Source organism: Pogoniulus pusillus, chromosome 10, assembly GCF_015220805.1.
Source record: "Pogoniulus pusillus isolate bPogPus1 chromosome 10, bPogPus1.pri, whole genome shotgun sequence".
In the NCBI taxonomy this organism is placed as follows: Eukaryota; Metazoa; Chordata; class Aves; order Piciformes; family Lybiidae; genus Pogoniulus; species Pogoniulus pusillus.
This window is the reverse complement of record NC_087273.1, coordinates 8,207,300-8,232,094: the sequence shown is the minus strand read 5'-3', so window position 1 is coordinate 8,232,094 and position 24,795 is coordinate 8,207,300. Positions and strand designations below refer to the sequence as shown.

Sequence of the window (24,795 nt, the reverse complement as noted above, 5' to 3'; positions counted from 1 at the left end):
GGGTGCAGTCTGGAGAAGAGAAGGTTCAGGGCAGAGTTCATTGCTGTCTACAACTACCTGAAGGGAGGTTGTAGCCAGGTGGGGTTGGGCTCTTCTCTCAGGCAAGCAGCAACAGAACAAGGGGACACAGTCTCAAGTTGGTCTGGGGGAGGTCTAGGCTGGGTGTTAGGAGGGAGTTGTTGGCAGAGAGAGTGATTGGCATTGGAATGGGCTGCTCAGGGAGGTAGTGGAGATGCTGTCCTTGGAGGTGTTGAAGCAAAGCCTGGCTGAGGCACTTAGTGCCATGGTCTGGTTGACTGGATAGGGCTGGGTGCTAGGTTGGCCTGGATGATCTTGGAGGTCTCTTCCAACCTGCTTGATTCTATGATTCTATGAAGGCTTCTTACATCCTCGTTTTAAATAAACAAGATGAGAAATGAGTTGTCAGTTGGGGGAAGAAAAAAAGCGATTTGCTCTCTGCATGAATCAACCAGCAAACATAAAGAGATTGGTCCTTTGAGTCCTCCCTCCAGCAGAGGTTTGTGCACAGAAGGTGATAGGGAGTGGGTGCACAGGGGAGATAACTGAAACATCTTGGGATTGTAGGAGCATCACAGTGACAGGAGTTTGATATCTGTGAGTGGAAAAGCCAGGAATGAGCACTGCACAAAGCCCTCCCCATGTGAGACCTACAAATCCTGAATGCCAAGCCAGGCATTCAGACTGCTAAAAGCTCAACAGAAGGACTACAGGCAAAATGTAGTCCTGCTCTTGTACCCTTCCACCTTTACAGGCAGATGCCATATTTCCACGTTTTCCATGCTACAGATCTGCAGGAGACAGAAAGACTGTGGCTGATGATCTGTAAAAAACTGATCACAACCAAGAGGGACCTGGAGATGCTGGAGGGGCTCCAGAGGAAGCCATTAAGATGATCAGAGGGCTGGAGAACCTCTGCTATGGGGACAGGCTGGGAGAGTTTGGGCTGGAGCCTGGAGAACAGAAAGCTCCAGGGACACCTTAGAGCAGTCTTCCAGTACCTGAAGGGAGCTACAGGAGAGCTGGGGAGGGGATTTTGACAGGGGCTTGGAGTGACAGGAGGAGAAGGAACGGATTGAAGCTTGAGGAGAGCAGATTTAGCCTGGAGATTAGGAAGAAATTCTTGACAGTGGGGCAGAATCCTCCCCCTGTGCTGCTGCTCTCCCTGCTTTGGATGCAGCCAGCACACTGCTGCTTGCTGGGCTGCCAGCAACCAGTGCCGGCTGCTGGGGAGTTTGTCACCAACTGACACCACCAAGGCCTTCTCCTCCAGACTGCTCTTGAGCCACTCCTTGTCCAGCCTGGATTTGTGCTTGGGACTGGATTGCCCCAACCCAGCTCTTTCCTTCTAAACTCAGCCCTGTAGCCAGGAGTGGATTACAAATGAAGCTCATTGCTATGGACACTGTGCTTATCCAGCCTAATAAAAGCAGAGCACTGCTCAGTGCTGTCCAGTGTTCTGCTGGCTGAAATAAACCACAAAACATCCTCAGGGAAACAATGCAGAGGAGCAGAGCTGATTAGAATTTATGATTCAGTGTGCACACCTCTCTCCCACCAGGAGCAGATTCCATCTCCTGAAATGGGACTATCCTATTCTCCCCTGAAATGACTTAAAGAGCCTTTTCTAAACCTGCCAGCATCTCTAATTACACCCAGAAATGCATCACAGATTGTGGAAGTGATGGAATTCAGCAGCATGAGCTGCATGGTGCACTCACAGGAGCAGTGATCTTGGTGGCTGAACAGCCCCTCTGGGCACTCTGAGAGGCATCTGCCTTCAAGCAGGACGTGGGGTGACAGGCAAGCTGTGCAGTCCTGGGAAGTGCTCCCCACACAGCCTGCACAGGAGGAGTGGCACTCTGCAGGGAAGAACAGAGAGAAAAGAGAGCCCAGTTAACTGTAGAATGAATTCTAGCTTACTTTGGCTGGCTTTGTCACACAGTCACAAACTGCATTGGGTTGGAAGGGACCCTCATAGGCCAAGCTTGTCCAGCCCTCCCTGCACTCAGCAGGGACACCTTTAGCTAGGTCAGGCTGCCCAGGGCCACACTGAGTCTGATCTTGAAAAGATAACTGGGCAAGAATGAAACTGAATTGCTTTGAAAGGGAGAGAAGCAGAGAATTTTTGGCCTGAAATTGCACCAGGGGAGGCTTAGGTTGGAGATTAGGAACAATCTCTTTGCTGCAAGAGAGGTCAGGGATTGGAACAGGCTGCCTAGGATGGTGGTGGAGTCCCCATCCTTGGAGGTGCTCCAGAAACCTGTGGCCATGGTGGTGTTGAGTTGAAGGGTGGACTTGATCTTAGAGGTCTCTTCCAACCCAAACAATTCTCTCTGACTCTATAAATGAGTGCAGTTAAAACTTGAGACTTCTTCACTTGGAACTGACCCTAAACCAAGCCATCTTAAACTTGGTAATGTGGTTAAATACATATATCAACTTATTAATTAAGCCCCTAGTATTTAGTAGAGGAGTGACTGGAGGCCACAGGTTCTGCTGTGTGAGACTCTGTGTGCTAGTTTGAAGCTAGCTAGAATGGTGAGAAGAACTAGATTACAGGCTGTGAAGGGAAACAGTGGTGATGTCTACTTCACTCACAGGCTTGCTGAGAGGTATAAGAACAAGAATCCAAGACAAGGCACTTCTGCTTGGGAGCTCTGGGCTGCATTTCTCTCTCTAGCCTCTCTGCTGTCTCTCTGACTAATCCACTTTGCTTCCTAACCCCCTGGCCGAACCTCCATACTTCCTTGGGACTGGGGTAAGGTTGAGAAGGGTGGGAGAAGGTGGAAGGGCAGTTGGGAGCCCCTCCTGGGGCCTCAGGTTTCTGGGAGGACTGTTGTGTTTCTGTGTTACCTTTTACCTTGTCTATTTCTGTCTATAGCTGTATATACTGTAAATATCTGCTTGTGTATTGAGCTAAGCTGTAAATATAAAGCTTCATTCAGATTTCCAGAGCCTGCTGAGTCTAGTCTGGGTGATTTCCAAAGTGTGTGTGGGGTGGGAAACACCTCAAACCACCACACTCTGTTGAACACAAAGAGAGACATCCTGCCCTCCAGGGAGATGAGAGAGGCTGGAGGGAAGAAAGGCAATGAAATGATTTCTACAAGTACACCTCAGCTGGCTGTCAGCCAGCCAGAGGGAGAACTCAGGCATCCTCATCACAAATACAGCCTCTCTGAGACTAGTTTTGGCTCAAGTGATCCAGAGCAGATCAGAGGGAACTTTCTTATGGTTTCATCAGGGAAAATATAACAGAAATATTTCTGTGCTTTGATGAGAAATTCACCACCTCACAGCTAAAACCTTCAAGCCCAACATTTTTAAGTGTGCTCCCCAAAAGGGGCATTCACAAACTTAGGGTGAACGTTTTATGGGCTTAGCTCACAGTTTAAAATCTGGAGCCTTCACCCCTTTCTGCAATAAGTCAAACTCCTGTCCCAGTGCCATCATTAAAGCAGAGCTAATAACAGGAGGAGCTGTGCCAGCATTCCAGCCCACTGACATCATCAGCTCTCCCACCCAGCTCTCTTCAACCATCTGAGGCAGTGCTATATAGAATCCTGCAGTCGTAGGATGGTTTGGGTTGGAAGGGACCTCCAAAAGTCATGCAGTCCAACTCCCCTCTGCACTCAGCAGACATCCTCCACTAGAGCAGGTTGCTCACAACCTTCTCCAGCCATCATTATCTCAGGGATGGAGCCTCAACTACTTGGGCAACCTGTTGCAGTGTTCCACCATCCTCATGGTGCAGAACTTGTTCCTCACATCCAATCTCCATCTGCTCTGCTCTTGTTTCAAACCATTGCCCCTCAGCCTGTCCCTGCAGGCCATTGCAAACAGTCCCTCTGCAGCCTTCTTGTAGTGCTCTCCGGGTACTGGCAGGCCACTATGAGGTCTCCCTGGAGCCTTCTCTTTTCCAGGCTGAACAACCCCAGCTCCCTCAGCCTGTCCTTGCAGCAGAGCTGCTCCAACCCCCTGACCATCCCACAGTCTTCAAAGGTTTAGTAAGCAGACAGCTCAATCTTTTCTGACAAGGCTTAAGGATTGATCCTCCTTCAATGCTAAAAGCCAACAGGGCTCAGCTTCGGTGAGAAAAAAAGCTGAGCTGTGCAGACCCCAACACAGCTGTTTTATTGAAGTAAATACCTGAGTCCTCTGGTCCCAAATCAAATGCAGAGTCTATTTCCTTCAGATGCCATCCTGAAAGTCACTGAGCTTAAACATTCCTGACTGTCCCAAGGCAAGCAGAGGAGCTTAAAGCAGGGAAATATCAAACGTGGTACAAGATCACCCTGAACATCTCCAATGCAGTACAGCCTGATGCCAAAGGCTTTGAACAGCTCTTCCACCCTCTACTCACGTCTGCAGACTCCTGTGCTATCCATGTAGAACCCAGCTTGGCAGTGAGAGAGGCAGAGGCCATGCACAGGTCCTTCCATGGGCTGCTGAGGCTGCAGCACGTCCCCCAGTCCCCTGCAGCTCAGGCAGTGAGAAGCCCCCGGGCCCATGCAGGCATGACAGGATGGGTGGCAATCTGTGCAGAGAGCAAGAGAGCAGTCAGACACAGCTCTGAGGGCAAATTTCTGGCCTCAAGGCCCAAAAGTCTGGGTGTCAAGTCATAAATGTGAGAGAGAAAGGGGAAAACACACTGCTTTGGGTCTTCCTTTTGTGGAGGAACAAACCCCCCTGTAGTTTAGGGGTTGACCTGCTGCAAAGCAGCTCCATGGAGAAGGACCTGGGAGTCCAGGTGGGCAATAAGTTATCCATGGGACAGCAATGTGCCCCTGAGGCCAAGAAAGCCAATGGTTTCCTGGGATGCATTAAGAAGAGTGTGGTGAGCAGGTCAAGGGAGGTTCTTCTCCTGTTCCTCTCTGTCCAGGTGAGACCACATCTGGAGTACTGTGTCCAGTTCTGGGACAGGGATATACTAAAGAGATTCCAATGGAGGCTACAAGGATGCTGAAGGGACTAGAACATCTGTGTGATGAAGAAAGGCTGAGTGACCCGGGACTGGTTAGTCTGGAGAGGAGAAAACTGATCAATGTTTATGAATCTCTGAAGGGTGGTGTCAAGAAGAAGGGGCCAGGCTATTTCAGTGCTGTCCTGTGACAGGACAAGGGGCAATGAACACAAACTGGTACCCAGGCAGTTCCACCTCAACAAGAGGAGAAACTTCTGTGCTGTGAGGGTTATGGATCCCTGGAGCAGGCTGCCCAGAGAGGTTGTGGAGTTTCCTTCTCTGGAGACTTTCAAGGCCCACCTGCATGGGCTCCTGTGTGACCTGCTCTGGGTGATTCTGCTTTACCAGGGCAGTTGGATTCAATGATCTCCAGAGGTCCCTTCCAATCCTACCATTCCATGATTTTATGATCTCTCTTTCAAATTGTGTGTTGCTGTATCCAGCCTGAACTCAAGGAGATAGTAAAGAGCACAGAGTCTGCAGCAACCTGAAGGCAAAAGCTGCAGCACTCTGCCACGGGCAGTCAATTTTCCTTTGATTTCTGGAGCTGCAAGAGCAAACACAACCTCCCTAGGAGAGACAGCATGAAATGACAGTCTGAAGGATTCACAGGCAGCAGAAATTCCTCTTTCAAACATTGAGGCTTTCCATTGGTGCAGAAGTGACCTCAGTCTCAGGACATCTGCTAGGGCTGTGGAGAACTTCAGCCGCCTCTTAACTCATGTCAAGAGTACCTGGAAGCCATCTGTGTTTATTTTAACAGCACAGAGAAAAATGAAGTCTCCAGAATCACTAAATCCTGAGGGGGTGAGCACAAAGTATATGAGAAAGTGTCTTTGTTTTCTCCTAGTAGAAAGCAATCAGCAGGGAAAAAAACCCAGGAGCACTGGGCAGCATAAAGGGTAAGTGTCACAGCTGGGTGCTCAGAGCACAGCCCAGCAGAAGCCAGGATGAACACCCTGCTTGCCAGCAGCTGGGGAACCTGCAAGCACAGAACTTACCCTTGCAGACATCATGATCTTGGTAGAAGCCCTCTCCACAGCCCCGCAGGCACTGGCCCTGGCGGAATGCCAGAGGAAAGGAGCAGGAGGTGCAGTGAGTGGCCAGAGGTCCCTCACACGTGGAGCAGGAATCATGACAGGCTGACAAAGAAACAGAGCACACAGGAGCTGAAAGAGCTCATTCTTCCTCCTTGGGAGTGGTGTTGCTGACTACAGCCTCCTGCAGCCAACACTGAAAACTCCCAAGTGGCAGGATACTCAGCTCTGTGAACTAGGGAGAGCAGAAGCACACATGTAGCAATAGCTACTAACAGTAGTAACTCTCACTCACATGGTGCTGTGAATGTCTATCTCAGCATGCCTTAATATGCTGCACAAGGCACAGAGGTTATTTACAACTATCTATCACAGGAGAGCCAAAGAAAACCAAAACATCTCATTCCTTGTCCCCTTTTGTGCCTTCCACATTCCCTCCACATCTGGAGAAAAGGGCAACAACATCCAGAAGGTGCTCTGAGAGCTTCAGAGGAGGTGATGCAAACCTCTGCATCTTCCATTGCTGCTTGGGAAGGAGCCAGCTGGGCACTCTGAGACACATTTCCCATCATGTAACAGCTTCTCAGGAGCACAGGTCAAACACCTGGGTTGGTCTGGATAGCAGGTGGCACAGAACTGATCACAAGCTGCCAAGGAAGACAACTCATTAATGACATGCACTCAGTGGGCAATAAACAGCAGAGCCATCAAGCCAGCCCCAGAGAGGAAACAAAGTAAGAGAAGCCATGCCTTAGATCATGGAATCAGGATCATTCAGGCTGGCTCTAGCCAGCTGTGGCTCAGACAGAGCTGCCTGAAGACACAAAAGCCCTGTGTCATTTCTGCTGACTCTGCTGGATTGCCCTTCAAAGCAGCTGGAGGTGGCTGCCAGCACAAACCCAGACTTGACCTGAATGGCTGCAGCAAATTTTAGGCTATTTAGCTGAGATTTTATTTCCCCTCCATCCCCTCCCTTCGTGATCTCTTTGACTCAGGTCTTCTAATTCCTTCCAGTCATCTCTTCCCCTTTCCTCAGCACACCTTCCCAGCTCCCCAGGCTCCTCTGTGGTGCAAGTATTAGTTGCTGTGATGCTGAATTATGATCAAATTTAGAGAAACCTGCTGGCAAAGGCCATTTTTCTTCTGCAGACAAACGGATTTGTCAAGCCTTCACAAACAACTCAGGCTTTCAAGCTGCTCAGTGAGGGAAAAGGCAAAAAAAACACCAACCCAACAACCCCAACCACAAACACTCAGCCTTAAACCTTTCAGCATCTGATTAGCTTAAATGAATTAATAATCTTACAAGTAAACAGCAGCTTTCCTCATCTGATATTTATGCACAAGGTGCAGCTGGCTTCTTAGGCATGAATAAAATCCCAGCTGCTGCCTGGCTAAATGAAATATTGATTCCTTTTTCTTTCCTTTATGCTTTTTTTTCCTTAAGCAGAACATTGCTCAGAGTTCTGGCAGTGGGAGGAAGGAAAGAGATGTTTACCTCTGCAGATTCCATCCTTGCTATAAAACCCCTGGCCACAGCTGGCCACGCAGAGCCCCTCTTTAAGCACTTGTGCTGTGCCTTTGCAGGACAAGCAATTGTTCTCGGCAGCACCCCAGCAGGAGGAGCAGGACTCGTGACAAGCTGCAGGAAAGAAAAGGGCAGGATTAAGAACCAGCTTCCCACCATCTCTTTAAAATGAAGGCTTTGCAGGAGATCTTTCCCCCTTTTCCTGGCAGTTTTGTTCCTTAAATTCACAGGCATTCACTGCTTGACAGAGAAACCAAGCCACTGCTGCTCTTGTGCTGGGAGCTTTTATCTGAGCTACTTCAGAGGGACGATTTCCAGCTGTACTTCGTACGTGCAGTAGGGCATGTAGGATACATCAGAGCAGCTTCAGGAGCTGCAGTCAGACCAGGATGAAGGTTGGCAACCCTAAATCCTGCTCATCCTGGTGTTAGAAGAGGCTGTACAAGCATGAAGGCAAATGGGAAGAGATCCTATCCAGAGCCCTCAACACAGGAAGGACTTAGACCTGATAGAGTAGGCCCAGAGGAGGGCCATGAAAATGATCAGGTGGCTTGAGCACCTATGCTGAGGAGAGCTGGGGTTGTCCACCCTGGAGAAGAGAAGGCTCCAGGGAGACCTCATAGTGACCTGACAGTACCTGAAGGTGGCTACAAGAAGGCTGCAGAGGGACTGCTTGCAAAGGCCTGCAGGGACAGGACAAGGGACAATGGTTTGAACTGAGAGCAGAGCAGACTGAGACTGGATGTTAGGAACAAATTCTGCACCATGAGGGTGCTGGAACACTGTAACAGTTGTCCAAGGAGGTAGTTGAGTCCTCATCCCTGGAGATAGTGAAGTTCAGGTTGGAGAAGGCTGTGAGCAACCTGCTCTAGTGGAGGATGTCCCCCTGCTGTTAGACTGGACGACCTTTGGAGGTCCCTTCCAACCCAACCCATTCTATTATTCTATGATTCTCCTTAAAATCCAGAGCTAGAGCAGACACAAATGTCTTTCCCATGGCACTGCCAGCAGAAGAGAAGGGGCATTCCCTCACTGAATTGAGGCACCAGCCACTTCTCTGTCTGCCTGAGTTGAGTACCATGGCTGGCACACAGAAATGTTTCAGATACTCTTGAAGTATACCAGAGCATGTTTTGGTTTGGAAGGGACCTTAAAGGCCATCTGGTTCCACCCCCCCCCCTGCCATGGGCAGGGACAATTCCCCCCACCAGGTTGCCCAAGGTCCCATCCAACCTGGCTTTCAATCCTCTCAGGCTCGGAGCCTCCACAGCTTCTCTGGGCAACCTGTTCCAGTGCCTCACCACTCTCAGGGGGAAGAATTTCTGCCTCATGTCTGGATCACTGCCAGACCCAGCAGCTGCTCCTCACCCACCCAGCCAGTCACAGGGCAAGCAGGAGAAGAGATGGAAGCATTCAACGAGTCACTGTCAGCTAAAACATCTTTGCCTGCAGCAACCAAGTGGCCGTGTGAAAATCGACCAGCAGAAGTGCCTGCACTGCCAGGGGAATGTTCTCAGCCTTCTATTTGCAGGGCAGGTATGTAGGGAGTTCCATGCAAGACCTTGCAGTTTCACCACACACTGCTGCTGAGGGAAAGATCTTGGACCTTCCAATTACAACAGGGTGTACAACTACTCAGCCTCAGCTGCCACGATGGTGTTCACTGAGCTGCCTTCCAAGAAATCAGTGCTCAAAGGATGAAACTTCCAGGGCCTTGCTTCTTGGTTAAAGCAACAGCTCACCAGTGGCTTCTGAGCCAAGGAGCTTTTTCTCTGCTTTCCTTTTACTCAGGAGTTGAAGTGATGTCAGTTAGGAGTCACACAGGAGTGACACAATCCCTCCTGAAACGGAGGTGAGGTGGTCTCTTCTCCCCAGCCTCAGGTGATAGGAGAGGAAATGGCCTGAAATTGTGCCAGGGGAGGGTTAGGCTGGAGATGAGGAAAAAATTCTTTGCTGCAAGGGTGATCAGGGATTGGCACAGGCTGCCCAGGTAGGTGGTGGAGTCCCCATCCCTGGAGATGTATGTCCATGGAACTTGGGGACATGGTTTAGTGGCCATGGTGGTGTTGGGTTGGAAAAGACCTCTAAAAGCAACCTTCAACACAACCAATTCTATGGTCTTAAGAAGAGAGTCCTGCTCTTTTTGTTTCTGCTCCTTCACGACTGACCAGAGCTCAGAGAATCAATCAGTTTAAAGATCCACTCAACAAAGTCTCCCTTTTCTGCATCAATTCAGACAGAACACTCCCAGGTTTGGTGACAGCAGCAGAGCTAAGGCAAGCAGCATCCCAGTAAGAACGCAGGGAGAAGTCACTGCTTAGCTTTGGGATCCTACCGCTGCCCTCCTCACCATGAGCTGGCCGAGCTCAGCCTAATGTGCTCAGCTGGTGACGCTCAAGGTGAGCCTCTGCAGGCAGAGAAGCTCAGCAGGCTGCGACTAACCAAGCCGTGCTGGGGGCTGAGCTGCTTTAGTGTCATGTTACACATCTCGGCATCTGCAGTTGGGGAGATCAAAGCAGAAGCACTCCAGCTCTGCCTGGGCTTTGTGAGTAATCCTGAAAACATAAATAATTAAGGCAGAAAATTGCAGTGAGAGCACTGAGCACTGCAAGTCCTTTGAGCCCTTCTGTTCTACCAGGCAGACACTTTGCATTTTTGCTTCCCTTTGCCTTCAGCTTAAGGCTGAAGGGGGAATCTTAACTGTTTCCACAGCCTATTTTCTGACCAGAAAGGCTTCATCTACCACTCTGCTCTAAGCCTGACACAAACCAATCCATTATCTTTAAATACAGAACCAAGCCTATCACCTTTTTAGTCTCAACTTTGCTTTCTCTGAGTAGTTTTAATACTTTACAGAAGCTGGTGGAAGAACAGGGGCAGGGATGTGGCTGAAGCTCTATTCGTGGAGACATTAAAAAATCAGACTTGCTGTGGCCCTGGGCAGCCTGCCCTAGTAGGAGGTGTCCCTGCTGACTACAGGGGAGTTGGACAAGGGGTGACCTCGTTGCTGTCTACAACTACCTAAAAGGAGGCTGTAGCCAGGTGGGGTTGGCCTCTTCTCCCAGGCAACCACCAACAGAACAAGGGGACACAGCCTCAAGTTGTGCCAGGGGAAGCACAGGCTGGAAGTTAGGAGGAAGTTCTTCACAGAGAGAGTGATTGGCATTGGAATGGGCTGCCCAGGGAGGTGGTGGAGGCACCATCCCTGGAGATGTTCAAGAGAAGACTGGCTGAGGCACTTGGTGTCATGGTCTAGTTGATTGGATAGGGCTGGGTGCTAGGTTGGCCTGGATGATCTTGGAGGTCTCTTCCAATCTGGTTGATTCTATGATTCTGTGCCTTCTGAGGGTCCCTTCCAACCCAATGCAATCTCTGAAGCTGTATAAACATCAATTCATTGTGTTTTGTTACAACACAGACCAGAGTGCTTAAACAACATGATGGAGACAGAAACCTGGTCTGAAAGGTCTTTTTCCTCTCCAGACTGAATTCCTCAAGAAGGAGTTTAGTGGAACTGGGGCAAATAAACATAGTCTAGTTCACCTTTTCTGTGATGCTGGAACAATCTTCTTGCAGATGTCCAAACTGTTAGGAGAAAAACCATGGAGGCCAGTGACAAGTGGAGTCCTTGGGGATCAGGCCTGGGACCAGCCTTGTTCAACATCTTTGTGGGTGCCATGGACAGAGGCACTGAGTACACCCTCAGCAAGTTTGCTGACCACACCAAGCTGTGTGGTGCAGCAGCCAGGCTGGAGGGAAGGGATCCATCCAGAGGGACCTGGGCAGGCTGCAGAGGTGGGCACAAGCCAACCTCAGGAGCTTCAACAAGACCAAGTGTAAGGTCCTGTACCTGGGTCGAGGCAATGCCAAGCACAAATCCAGGCTGGGCAGTGAGTGGCTGGAGAGCAGCCCTGAGGACAGGGACTTGGGGGTGATGCTGGACGAGAAGCTCAACATGAGCCAGCAGTGTGCACTTGCAGCCCAGAAAGCCAACCAGAGCCTGGGCTGCAGCAGGATTAGTGTAGCCAGCAGCTAGAGTACAGCTACTCTGCTCTGCTAAGACCCCACCTGGAGTACTGTGTCCAGTTCTGGAGCCCCCATTACAAAAAGGATGTGGAGATGCTGGAGCATGTCCAGAGAAGAGCCATGAGGATGTTCACACGGCTGGAGCAGCTCTGCTGTGAGCACAGACTGAAAGAGTTGGGGCTGTGCAGGCTGGAGAAGAGGAGGCTCTCAGGTGACCTTCTTGTGGCCTTTCAGTATCTGAAGGGGGCCTACAAAAAAGCTGGGGAGGGACTTTTCAGGCTCTCAGGCAGTGCCAGGACTAGGGGGAATGGAGCAAAGCTGGAGGTGGGTAGGTTCAGATGAACATGAGTAGGAAGTTGTTCAGCGTGAGAGTGGTGAGAGGCTGGAATGAGTTGCCCAGGGAGGTGGTTGAGGCCCCATGGCTGGAGGTGTTTCAGGCCAGGCTGGATGGGGCTGTGGGCAGCCTGCTCTAGGGTAGGGTGTCCCTGCCCATGGCACTGGGGTTGGACCACAGGGTTGGACCCCTTGTGGTCCCTTCCAACCCTGAGTGATTGTATGATCCTGGGCAATTAGATTAGAGGATCCAAACAGAGTGGATGGCAGCGAATGCTGGACCCTATCTCTGAAATGTTAGACTTACTCCACTGGTTTGACTTTATGCAGAAAGTGCAGCCAGGCAGAACTAAAGCAAATTGGTTTCATTCCCTTGAGGAAACAAGAGCAGATTTTCCCAAGCAAATCTGAGCTGCTGGCATGCATGACTGCAAATTTGGATGGAGGGGCCAATCAGTGAGCTACAAAGCAGCACTAAAGCGAAACATGAGCTCTGCCCTCCCGCTCCAACAGCACACCAGCACTGCCAATTAAAACACTGGCAGCAGGTGGAAAGGAAATGGCCACATAAAACCAAATGAAGGGGAAGATTATTTCATACTGAAGTCTACAAATCCTTCTGCGCTGGGTCTCCCCTTCTATTTAGAATCACAGAATCAGGCAGGGTTGGAAGGGACCACAAGGATCATCCAGTTCCAACCCCCCTGCCATGCCCAGGGACACCCTACCCTAGAGCAGGCTGCACACAGCCTCAGCCAGCCTGGCCTTAAACACCTCCAGCCATGGGGACTCAACCACCTCCCTGGGCAACCCATCCCAGGCTCTCACCACTCTCATGCTCAACAACTTCCTCCTCACATCCACTCTGACTCTCCCCACTTCCAGCTTTGCTCCATTCCCCCTTGTCCTGTCACTCCCTGAGAGCCTAAAAAGTCCCTCCCCAGCTTTTTTGTAGCCCCTTTCAGATGCTGGAAGGCCACAAGAAGGTCACCTGGGCACCTCCTTTTCTCCAGACTGCACAGCCCCAACTCTTTCAGTCTGTGCTCATAGCAGAGGTGCTCCAGCTCTCTGAGCATCCCAGTGGCCCTTCTCTGGACACACTCCAGTCTAACCACTTAGTCATGTACAAGAGGGGCCTGGTCAGTGGGCACTGCTGGAGGACAGGGGAGTTCAGCCTTTCAAACTTCAGGGGAAGCACTTCAAGAAAAGGTGGACATAGAATCATAAAATGGTTTGGGTTGGAAGGGACCTTAGAGATCATCCAGTTCCAACCCCCCCGTCACAGCAGGGTGTTTCTCAAGGCCTCATCCAACCTGGCCTTCAACACCTCCAGGAAGGAGGCATCCACAACCTCCCTGGGCAACCTGTGCCAATGTCTTTCTACTCTCACAGGAAAGAATTTCTTCCTAATCTCCACCTCACTCTCCTCTCCTCAAGCCTCAACCCATTTCCTATCATCCTGTCACTCCAAGCCCTTGTCTAAAGTCCCCCCCCAGCTCTCCTGTAGCCCCTTTCAGGTACTGGAAGGCTGCTCTAAGGTCTCCCTGGAGCCTTCTCTTCTCTAGGCTGAACAGCCCCAACTCTCCTAACCTGTCCCCACAGGAGAAGGTCTCCAGCCCTCTGATCATCTTTGTGGCCTTCTCTGGACCCCATCCAGCAGCTCCATGTTCCTCTTATGCTGGAGGCACCAGAACTGGAGGCAGTACTGCAGGTAGGGTCTCAGCAGAGCAGAGGGGCAGAATCCTTGTCCTGCTGGTCACACTTGTGTCGCAGCCAGCCCACAGCTGCCTGCTGGGCTGCCAGTGACCACTGCTGGCTCCTGGGGAGTTTGACACCAACTGACATCCCCAAGTCCTCCTCCAGGCTGCTCTCAAGCCATTCCTCATCTAGCCTCTGTTGGTGCTTTCCCCTCAAATCTGCCAAAAGCTCTAAGCCTGTATTGAATTTTAAGCAGGAGGGCTAATTCCAAGAAAATTAAAGTGCTGGCTGAAGGAGTCAAGCATGTGCTGCACCCCTTTGCTGAACTAAAGCTACAGAAGTAATTAGAAGCCTTCTACAAAGGCCAACATCAAGAGGAGAAAATGTTAACTTGAGAGAAAACAATTAAGCTGTCATCATGAAAAAGCAGCTGATGCACAGTTGGGAAAAGTATTGCAGGGGAGCAGGGGAAGCTCACAGAAGCAAGGCTCTGACTTCCACCAAACAGCAAATTCTGACTTCCCCATCTGAGAAGCTGGACAGGAGCCAGCAAAGGGCACCTGCAGCCCAGAAGGCCAATGGCAGCCTGGGCTGCATCCAAACCAGCATGGGCAGCAGATGGAGAGAGGGAATCCTGCCCTCTGCTCTGCCTTGGGGAGGCCTCACCTGCAGAGCTACTCTGGCAGCCTCAATACAGGAGGGATGTGGCCCAGATGGAGTGGGGCTAGAGGAAGGCTATGAAGGTGATCAAGGGGCTGGAGCACCTCTGCTACAAGGACAGGATGAGGGAGCTGGGCTTGTTCAGCCTGGAGAAGAGAAGGCTTCACCATAGAGCAGCCTTCCAGGCTTTCTCCAAGCAGTAATCAATTTCATACCATGTGACTTCAGTTCCTCTGCTCACTCCTCCTTCCTCTGCTCTAGGGTGAACATTAACACTTACATCAACAGCAGATCCCTCAGCATGAGTGTATCTAACAGCTTAGGGACAGCTTTTCCCTGCTGAGTTGCGATTCTTTATCTGGTTGGAGTTACCTGTGCAGAGGAGCTGATCTTGGAAGTGTCCCTTCCCACAGGAAGCCACACACTGCCCATTCTTCATCAGCAGGGAAGGCTGGCAGGAGGAGCACTCAAATCCATTGCTGCAGGCTGAGCAGGTTTCATTGCAGGCTTCCAAGAGGAGGAACAGAGAGAAAAAATGTATTAGTCCCAAGAGTCTTGATGCAGGCTGATAAAATGAGACAGTTTCATTTTTCAGGCCTGGAATTGTGCCAGGAGAGGGTTAGGTTGGAGATCAGGAAAAAAATCCTTGGCTGCAAGAGTAGTCAGGGATTGGAAGAGGCTGCCCAGAGAGGTGGCGGAGTCCCCATCCCTGCAAGTGTTCAAGAAAGGTGTGGCCACAGCACCTGGGGCCATGGTTTGGAGTCAATGACCTTAGAGGGCTTTTCCAACCAAAACTCCAGGGATACCACAGAGCATCCTTCCAGTACATGAAGGGGGTACAGGAGAGCTGGGGAGGGACTTTTTACAAGGGCTTGTAGTGATAGGATGATAGGGAATGGACTGAAGGTTGAGAAGGGCAGATTCAGACTGGAGATGAGGAAGAAATTCTTGACAGTGAGGGCAGGGAGGCACTGGCACAGGTTGCCCAGGGAGGTTGTAGATGCCTCTTCCCTGGAGGTGTTCAAGGATGGGCTGGATGAGGCCTTGAGCAACCTGGGCTGGTGGGAGGTGTCCCTGCCCATGGCAGGGATGTTGGCACTGGATGATCTTTAAAGTCCCTTCCATCTGAAACCATCCTATGAACCTATGAGTTTACAATTTTGGGCAGGACTTTGAGAATTTGCATTTTTCAAGAGTCTCTAACTAAATGCTTGGCACAGGAGGCCACAGAGAAGACAACCACGTGATGGGCTGTAACCTCCTGCAGAAATTACCTGAGCAAGTGTCCCCATCCTGGTAGAAGCCCAAGCCACAGGTCTCCACACAGCGCCCGTCCTGCAGCCACCTCCTTGCATCCCGGCAGGCAGTGCAGCGATCAAAGGCCTGAGAGCAGGTCAGGCAGTCTGGGTGGCACTCAACTGGCACAAAGGGAAGAGACCAAGGTAAAAACCAGCAGAGTTTTTAACCAGAAAGGGCACCAAGCAACACAAACTCCAAATTGGAGGGAATTTCATCACTTAATCCTCATGGTTTGAGTTTTGCTGCGTTAAGTTCTTGAGGAGCGGTTTGGTTTCTTTCTTTTCTTCCAAGACTGCATGAAAAGGGTTAAAAATATTTGCTTGCTGTCTTCTCCTATCTGAGAAGTTACTCCACAGGCTCAGCTTTTCTTGCCTATTGATAAAAAGGATATTCCACATGGCTTCTCAGCAGCGAAAACTGGAAGCCATCAGGAATTAATGGCCTGGGACAACCTGAATTTAAGTTTCCTTCAGTCCAACCCTGCAGTTAAGTCCAGAGTGTCCACACCAGGTCCAGGTCCAGGTGGTAGATCACTCCCCCTCCAGTCAAAGTTTTCTGTCCCAGCATTTCCTGACTGCAGGTCTTGTGTCAAATGGCATTGTAGCTGCTCTCTCTGCTGAGGCCAAAGCAAGCACTGCTTTGGCTTTACTACTCAGCTACTATTGTCTACTGGAATAAAAGCTGCCTGCTCCTGTCTGACTGGCCAGAAAAAAAAAGGCTCCCACAGCTACAAACTCTCCTGAAAGTTTCCAAGGAGGTGTACCCAAGGAAAGGCTCAGGAATGAAGAGAGGACACAGCTGAAAATGATAAAGCCACAGTGATAAAACAGGAGGAATGAAAAAGGGGCTCTGTCTGTCTATCCCTTCCCAAGAACCTCCCAGGGGTCTCTGCAGCCCCATCCTGCCAGTCTGACAGGCTGGCTCCTTGGACAGGTACAGAAGGGACAACTTCTCTCTAGGCACAAGGAAGCTGTACTGCAGCACTGCCTCCAGATCTGGTCCTCCCAGGGACGGTGCCTCCACCACCTCCCTGGGCAGCCCATTCCAATGCAAATCACTCTCTCTGTGAAGAACTTCCTCCTAACATCCAGCCTATACCTACCCTGGCACAACTTGAGACTGTGTCCCCTTGTTCTATTGCTGGTTGCCTGGGAGAAGAGGCCACCTCCCACCTGGCTACAATGCCCCTTCAGGTAGTTGTAGACAGTAATAAGATCACCCCTGAGCCTCCTCTTCTCCAGGCTAAACAGCCCCAGCTCTCTCAGCCTCTCCTCATAGGATTTGTGTTCCAGGCCCCTCACCAGCTTTGTTGTGCTTCTCTGGACATGGTTGATTCTATGATTCTATTCTATGACATACAGCTGCTGAAATGAGTCCAGAGGAGACCACCAAGATGATCAGAGGGCTGCAGGATCTCCACTATGGAGACAGGCTGAAGGACTTAGGGTTGTTCTGGCTGAAGAGAAGGCTGCAGGGAGACCTTAGAGCAGCCTTTCAGTACCTGGAGGGTGCAACAGGAGAGCTGGAGAGGGACTTTGGACAAGGGCTTGGAGTGATAGGATGATAGGGAATGGATTGAAGCTAGAAGACAGGAGATTGAGACTGGAGATTAAGAAGAGATCCTTGGCAGTGAGGGTGGGGAGACACTAAAATAGGTTGCTCAGGGAGGCTGCAGATGCCCTCTCCCTGGAGGTATTCAAGGCCAGGCTGGATGAAGCCTTGAAAAACCTGGGCTAGTGGGAGGTGTCCCTGCCCATGGCAGGGCAGCTGGAATTAGATGATCTTTAAGGTCCCTTCCAACCCAAACCTTTCCAAGATATCATTCTGAGATGCAAATTCCATTTTCTATTATGGAAGTTAAATCAAGAGGCCATTTTTTTTTTCCAGGGCATCCAGCAGAGAGGCACTTCTTGCTTAGAAGGAAAACAGAATGGTGCTGAGAGCATGTTATGTTCTGTCCCTGCCTTAGGAGCCTGTGCAGATGCTGTTCCCTCTTGAAACTGCAGGACAATTTTATCTGAAGTGTCCAAAGCCCATTTTCCTCCCTTTTCAATTTAGAGTGCTTTGCATTTTTATTAGCCTGCAGTAAATAACCAGCTTTAAAGCATGAATGTGGCAGGGCCCTCCTGCAAAATGACAGCCTAATTAAAGTGGGAAGCTATTTGCTTTTTACTGAGATAAAACATGAATTGGAGCACTCTGATAAAAAGAAAAACCACACAAAACACACCAAACCCTCCAAGTTCTGTGAATGCTACAAGAGGAGCAACCAATGTGAAAACTCAAGAGGAGAAGAGGAGGCTCAGAAGTGATCTCATTGCTGTCTACAACTACCTAAAGGGAGGCTGTAGCCAGGTGGGGTTGGTCTCTTCTGCCAGGCAAGCAGCAACAGAACAAGGGGACACAGTCTCCAGTTGTGCCAGAGGAGGTCTAGGCTGGATGTTAGGAGGAAGTTGTTGGCAGAGAGAGTGATTGGCATTGGAATGGGCTGCCCAGAGAGGTGGTGGAGAGGTTGTCCCTGGAGGTGTTGAAGCAAAGCCTGGCTGAGGCACTTAGTGCCATGGTCTGGTTAATTGGACAGGTCTAGGTGCTAGGTTGGACTGGATGACCTTGGAGGTCTCTTCCAACCTGGTTGATTCTATGATTGAACAGGCCACAGCTAAAGCCTAGCAGCTCTGAAATGTAATTCAGGGAGGATGACAATAGCCTGGAGGCAAATGGATTTATCTGCAGAATAAACAGAGATGCTGAAGCTATTCTCATCTTTCCAAACACTAAGGCCCAGGTGAGCTGGTAGCATAACAGCATAAGGAGGTTCTTTACTTCTTGGCAGTCCATAAAGTCCAAATCTCACATCAAGATTCCCAATGGAGCAGTCCTGTGTCTTTGTGTTGAAGTAAAAAGAGAAGAAACAAGCAAATAATTTCAAAAGAGGAAGGCTTTTGTCAAATGAAAGCTGTCACTTGAGGTAGGGGAGGTCAGTGGAAGTTCTAAATCTAACCAAGAACTCAAATTATCATTTCAAACAGGGTTGGAAGGAACCTCCAGGAAGTCCTTGCAATCAGTAGGGACATCCCCAACTTGACCAGGTTGCTCAGAGCCTTGTTGAGCCTGAACTTGAGTATCTCCAGGGACAAGACCTCCATCGCCATCTTAGACAACCTGTTCCAGCTCAATTTCGATTAGGCATTAAGGGAGAAATTCTTCCCCAGGAGGGTAGCTGTGACTGGGTAGGTTTACACATTAGGAAACATTTTTGCCCAGCAAGAGTGGCCAGGCATTGGAATGGGCTGCCCAGGGAGGTGGTTGAGTCACCAACCCTGGAGATGGTCAAAAGTCGTACGGATGTGGTACTTGAGGATATGGTTCTAGGCTGAACTTTGCAGAGTAGGAATACTAGCTGGACTTTATGATCCTGAATCATAGAATCAATCAGGTTGGAAGAGACCTCCAACCTCATCCAGTCCAACCTAGTACCCAGCCCTAGCAGTTAACCAGACCATGGCACTAAATGCCTCAGCCAGGCTTTTCCTGAGCACTTCGAGGGACAGCAACTCCACCACCTCCCTGGGCAGCCCATTCCAATGCCAATCACTCTCTCTGACAACAACTTCCTCCTAACATCCAGCCTAGACCTCCCCTGATTGCACAACTTGAGACTGTGTCCCCTTGTTCTGTTGCTGGTTGCCTGGCAGAAGAGACCAACCCCACCTGGCTACAGCCTCCCTTTAGGTAGTTGTAGACAACAATGAGGTCACCCCTGAGCCTCCTCTTCTGCAGGCTAAACAACCCCAGCTCCTTCAGCCTCTCCTCACAGGGCTGTGCTCCAGGCCCCTCACCAGCTTTGTTGCCCTTCTCTGGACACCTTCCAGTATCTCAGCGTCTCCCTTGAACTGAGGAGCCCAGAACTGGACATAGCACTCAAGGTGTGGCCTGACCTGTGCTGAGTGCAGGGGCAGAATAACCTCCCTTGTCCTGCTGGCCACACTGTTCCTGATCCAGGCTAGGATGCCACTGACTCTCTTGGCCACCTGGGCACACTGCTGGCTCCTGAAGGGCTTTTCCAACTATAATATTTGTGTGATTCTGTAGTGAGGCACTGGAGCAGGTTGCCCAGGAAAGTTATGGAAGCTCCAAGCATGGAAGTGTTCAAAGGCAGGTTGGACAGGGTCTTGTGCAACATGATCTAGTAGGAGGTGTCCCACCCAAGGAAGGGAGGTTGGAAGTGGATGATCTTGAAGGTCCCTTCCAACCAAAACCTTGTTATACAAAACCCAGTCAGTTGGGAAGAAAAAATGGGGTACAACTTAAGTTTGAGAGGCAATTTTGCCCCTCTGCTCTAGTGAGAACTTACTTGGAATACTGTGCCCAGTTCTGGAGCCCTCAACACAAGAAGGTCATGGACCTAATGAGAAGAGTCCACAGGAGTGCCACAAAAGTGATTAGAGGACTGGTGCACCTCTGCTATGAAGGCAGGCTGAGAGAGTTGGGGCTGTTCAGCCTGGAGAAGAGAAGGCTGCAGAGAGGTCTTAGAGCAGCCTTCCAGTACCTGAAGAGGCTACAGCAGAGCTGGGAAGGGACTGTTTCGAAGGGCTTAAAGTGACAGGCTGAGGGGCAATGGTTTGAAACTGGAGCAGAGGAGATTTAGACTGGAGATCAGGAAGAAATTCTTCAGTGTGAGGGTGGTGGAACGGTGGAACAGGTTGTCCAGAGAAGGGGTGGAGGTCCCATCCCTGGAGACACACAAGGTCAGGCTTGCTAGAGCTCTGAGCAGCCTGATGCCTGCTGACTACAGGGGGACTGGACCAGAGGAGCTTTAGAGGTCCCTTCCAACCCTGTGCATTCTGTGATTCTAAAATTCAACACAGGTATCAGGTTGGTTCCTGAAGTGAGAGTCTGAGGGGGTTGTCATAGGCTCCCAGCCAAGGTGAGTGCCCTGCCCTGGGTCCATACCTGGCTCGCAGCGCGGGCAGCAGTCACCCTGCACCTCCACAGCCAGGCTGCCCAGCGGGCAGGGTGGGCAGGAGCGCTGGAAGCAGGTCACCTTCGTGGCCTGGCATTCACATTCCCTGCAGGGACCTTCTTGCCAGTGCTCTCCATCCTGCATGAGAAAGAGGGAACGGGCAGCAACAGCAGGGAAGGAGAGCTCTGCACAAAGTGGGTTTGTCATGAGTGGAAACCTCTGGGTAAATCACAAGGCTGCATCAACACCAGGAGTAAACTAAGCATCAACACCAGGAGTAAACCCTTCTGGGGGTGTCTGCATCTGCACCATCAATCCTCTTCCCTCCTTTCTCTTTCCAGCATAAAGCTGTCTGCAAAGTGCCTACTGAGAGGAGCCCTTGGCCCATGAACACCTCAATCTGCCCTTCCTCCTGAATCTGTGTGGGCATGACACTTAAGGACATGGTTTAACGATTGTGGTGGTCTTAGGTTGAAGGCTGGCCTCAATGATCTTGGAGAGCTTCTCCAAATGAAACAATTCTATGAATCTCTTTACCACACTTTAAATCATCACAGCATTTTATATCTCCTCCTCTTGTCTATTGCCTGGTTTTCCATCACTGATGACTGGCCAAAGCACCACAGAGATGAAGATTTACCACCAGCTTTCCTCAACCCTATGCCATGCACGTGACACTTGTCTACTTTGTAGTGCATGGAGGGAAGAGCTCTTGCACCCTCTGTGATCTGCCACCCTGGGTTTGCTCAGAAGGCCACTAAAGCTGTCCTGAGTGGCTGAGGCTCTGCAGTCACTGCATGAAGAACTCAACAAGCAGAAAAGAGGTTGTGAGCACTTTAAATGCCCAGGAAGCTTCCCTGCCAGTTCCTCTCTTCAAAGGGATAAAGCACAAACCGAAATAAACCTGACACCTTAATATGTTTTACCTCACTTAGGCCAGAGAAAGAGAGATCTGAGGAAGGAAAGGGAAGTATTAGCATTAAAAAAAAAAGCCAAGTCACTATTAAACTTCCCATTTCTCACATCTGCTGGCAAACAGCAGCTATTAGCTGCAGCCCTCCTCTGTCAGAGCAATGAAAAGTCCATTACTGCTGTGTTTAAATCAAGACACTTGAGGTTTCCTTTCTATTTAACTCCAGAAGGAAAGCTCTTTGAAAATATTCACAGAAGAATGGACTGTTCTTGGAGGAAAAATGAGAATCTCTGGGAAACACTGGCAGAAAGGTATCCACTGGCCCAGTTCTTTACAGGAGAGGCAATTCCTCCAAAGCTTTACCAGCAAAACTCACTGCTGTGTGCTCCAAAGCAGCAGGATACTCACAGCCTTGGTGTGTTCTTTGTAAACACAGGAACCATTCCTTGAAACACACTCAGGACAGCACTTCCCATCCAGGTGAATTAATTCTTCACCCTGTGAAAAGAAAGGTTGTAGCAATTCCAAGGGAATCTGCACCACCATGGAATGCAGAGGCAGCAGAGCTCCTGCCCTGGAATGCAATCTTCACTATCTCATTGCACCTTATCTTCTCTCCATCCTGCTTCATCTCTCCAGGCACAGCTGGGTGAATGCTGTGGCTGCAGAACAGAGCTCAGCAAAGGGCAGGGCATTCAGTGATAAGGCCATTACCTCATCCCTAAATCCTGCAGAGAAAGGCAACCCACTGCAAGCAGAGAGAACAGGAACATGGCATTGTTACTGTGGATCATTGGCACAGCACTGCACCACGTTGAGATATCACTGCTTAGAAGCCTGCCTTCATTTTCAGCATTCTACCTTTATTTTGTTTTCCTCCTCCAAGAGAATTTGAAAGCACATGCTCTGTTTCTCCCAGCTGGAAAAAAAAAAGCCTGTTCTTTTGTTACAGCTCCACAGAATCCACTGAAATAACTTGGACTGCAAGTGAAGAATTTAGCAGCAGCAGAAAGGATTCAAGTGCCCTAATCCATCACAACTTTTTGTGCCTGAGTGGAAGCTAAAGGTTTACAAAAGAAGGCTCTGGGGAGACCTTAGAGCAGCCTTCCAGACCTGCAAGGGGATTACAAGATGCTGGGGAAGGGCTTTTGACAAAGGCTTGTAGTGATACGATGGGTGGGAATGGATTTGAGCTGGAGGATGGGAGATCGAGATGGGACATTAGGAAGACACCCTTGGCAATGAGGGTGGTGAGACCCTGGAACAGGTTGCCCAGGGAGGTCATGGATGCCCCCTCCCTGGAGGCGTTGAAGGCCAGGCTGGAAGAGATCTTCATCAACCTGTTCCAGTGGGAGATGTCCCTGCCCCATGGCAGGGGGGTGGATTATCTTTAAGGTGCCTTCCAATCCACCAATTCTATGAACTGCTATTCTATGGATCTATGAACTGCTCAGGATTGGAGCAGGCTGCCCAGGAAGGTGGTGAAGTCCCCATCCCTGGAGGTGTTCAAGAAACCTGGGGACATGGTTTAGTGGTGTTGTGTTGAAGGCTGGACTGCATGATCTTAGGAGGTCTTCTCCAGCTGAAACAATTCTCTGCTTCTCTGACTCTGTGACCCAAGTGAACATCATCACAAGTGGGGTTACTTAGCTGGGGTCTGGCAATCACTCCAGCAGGATTATTTGCTGCTCTGACAGTCTGAGCAGTTTTGGTTGAGCACATCCATCTCTGTCCTACTACAGAACTTGGATTCTGAACTCATCACTAACCTGCTGAAAACGGCTTTTGGAAGATTAGGTCAGAATCATCACAGCTACTTTCATTTGGCAGCTGCTGGGCAGGTTTGTTTGAAAGGGTTTAGGAAGTAAAGCTCTCCCCTGCTCTCACCTAACGCTGCTGCACTGTGTGCAGCTGTCTAGGATTTGCAGTTCATATCTCTGGCCTCATTACACATCAAACAGCACGATGTGACCAGAAAATTAAGAGTGCTTTAATGAAGAGATGAAGCCCAAAGCTCCCAGCTTCACAGCAGCTCTGATTTATTGATGCAGGTGCCTGAGAAAAATAAATAAACCAGACCTGCAACTCAAAAAAAAAAAAAAAGGGGGCAAAGGAAAGGGAGGAGAAGAGATTTGGTTTGCTTTTGGAGGGAACATTTCATTGTGGACATTTCATTGTAATTAATTACTGTGCACCATTATTGAGGTAAACTGGGACTGCACAGTCTGAGGACTTGAGGAAAGAGATTTAGACTGGATGTGAGGAATGAGTTCTGCACCATGAAGGTGCTGGAACATTGCAACAGGTTGCTCAGGGAGGTAGTTGAGTCCCTATCCCTGGAGAGCTTCAAGGTGAGGCTGGAGAAGGCTGTGAGCAGCCTGTTCTAGTGAAGGATGTCCCTGCTGAGTGCAGGGGGTTGGACTGGATGACCTTTGGAGGCCCATCCCAACCCAAACCATTCTCTGAAGCTGTGGGTGCTCCCTCCCTGGAGGTGTTCAAGGCCAGATCAGATGAGGCCTTGAACAACCTGCTCTAGTGGAAGGTGTCCCTGGCCATGGCAGGAGAGTTGGAACTGGATGATCTAGAAGGTCCTCTCCAACCCAATCTATGAAGCTAATATAACTGAAGGGAAGCCAGACTTATCTCAGCCACTGGGCAAATTCCTTTTACCAAGTGGGACTGTAACTCTCGCCATACCAAAGGGCACTGCCTGCCTCCTCCTGTCCTCCTAGCAACCACATTTAGCTCAACTCAACATTGCAGTGGTTCAGCCTCTGACAAATAATGTCACTTGTGAAGATGGTGGCTACTTGGGAGAGCTTGAGGCTGCAAACATGCTGCCTCAGTGACAACACTGCCTACTTTTTGACAATCCCTTAGCCCAGTTTTGAAGCCTGCATGTTACCAGCCAGCCACTGTTCAGTAAAACATCCCTGCCTCTGCTGATTCTTTGCCAGGAGCCAAGCCAGGAGCATGAATATTCAAGACTTCTCCCCACTGAGCCATGCCAGCATGCCATCATCATTAGTGGAAATGAGCCACTTTACAGCCAGCAGCACGCAGGGAGCTGACTGAAACAGATGCCAGTGCACAAGGTTTTATGACAATCCTGACTTTCCCCACCCAGCCAAACCCCTCCATGCAGTTTAAGGTCAGATCAGCAGCAGCACTGCAGCAGTGACAGGAGTCTAGGGCCTCCACTCAATGCTTGTTTGCTGTTTAGAAGGGACTATCTCAGAAGAACAAGCAAACATTTGTATTCCTAGATAAATCCTGATCATTTCAACTCCACTATCACCTAGAAAGGTTGGACCAGATGATCCTAGGTGTCCCTTCCAACCTGGCATTCTGGAA

General features: G+C 50.0%; 1 protein-coding gene across 1 annotated transcript in view; it reads right to left on the bottom strand.

The window, feature by feature from the left end:
- Positions 1-24,795, bottom strand: part of FRAS1 (Fraser extracellular matrix complex subunit 1) — a 168,846-nt gene that overhangs the window by 80,481 nt on the left and 63,570 nt on the right. Inside the window, exons 10-18 of the mRNA XM_064149740.1 lie at positions 21,850-21,939; positions 20,519-20,666; positions 15,541-15,684; positions 14,639-14,773; positions 7,520-7,663; positions 6,528-6,668; positions 5,986-6,126; positions 4,385-4,558; positions 1,740-1,880 (exon numbers count right to left, since the gene is read on the bottom strand). Coding sequence (XP_064005810.1) covers positions 1,740-1,880; positions 4,385-4,558; positions 5,986-6,126; positions 6,528-6,668; positions 7,520-7,663; positions 14,639-14,773; positions 15,541-15,684; positions 20,519-20,666; positions 21,850-21,939 — 1,258 coding nt within the window. The remainder of the gene's footprint in view (positions 1-1,739; positions 1,881-4,384; positions 4,559-5,985; positions 6,127-6,527; positions 6,669-7,519; positions 7,664-14,638; positions 14,774-15,540; positions 15,685-20,518; positions 20,667-21,849; positions 21,940-24,795) is intronic.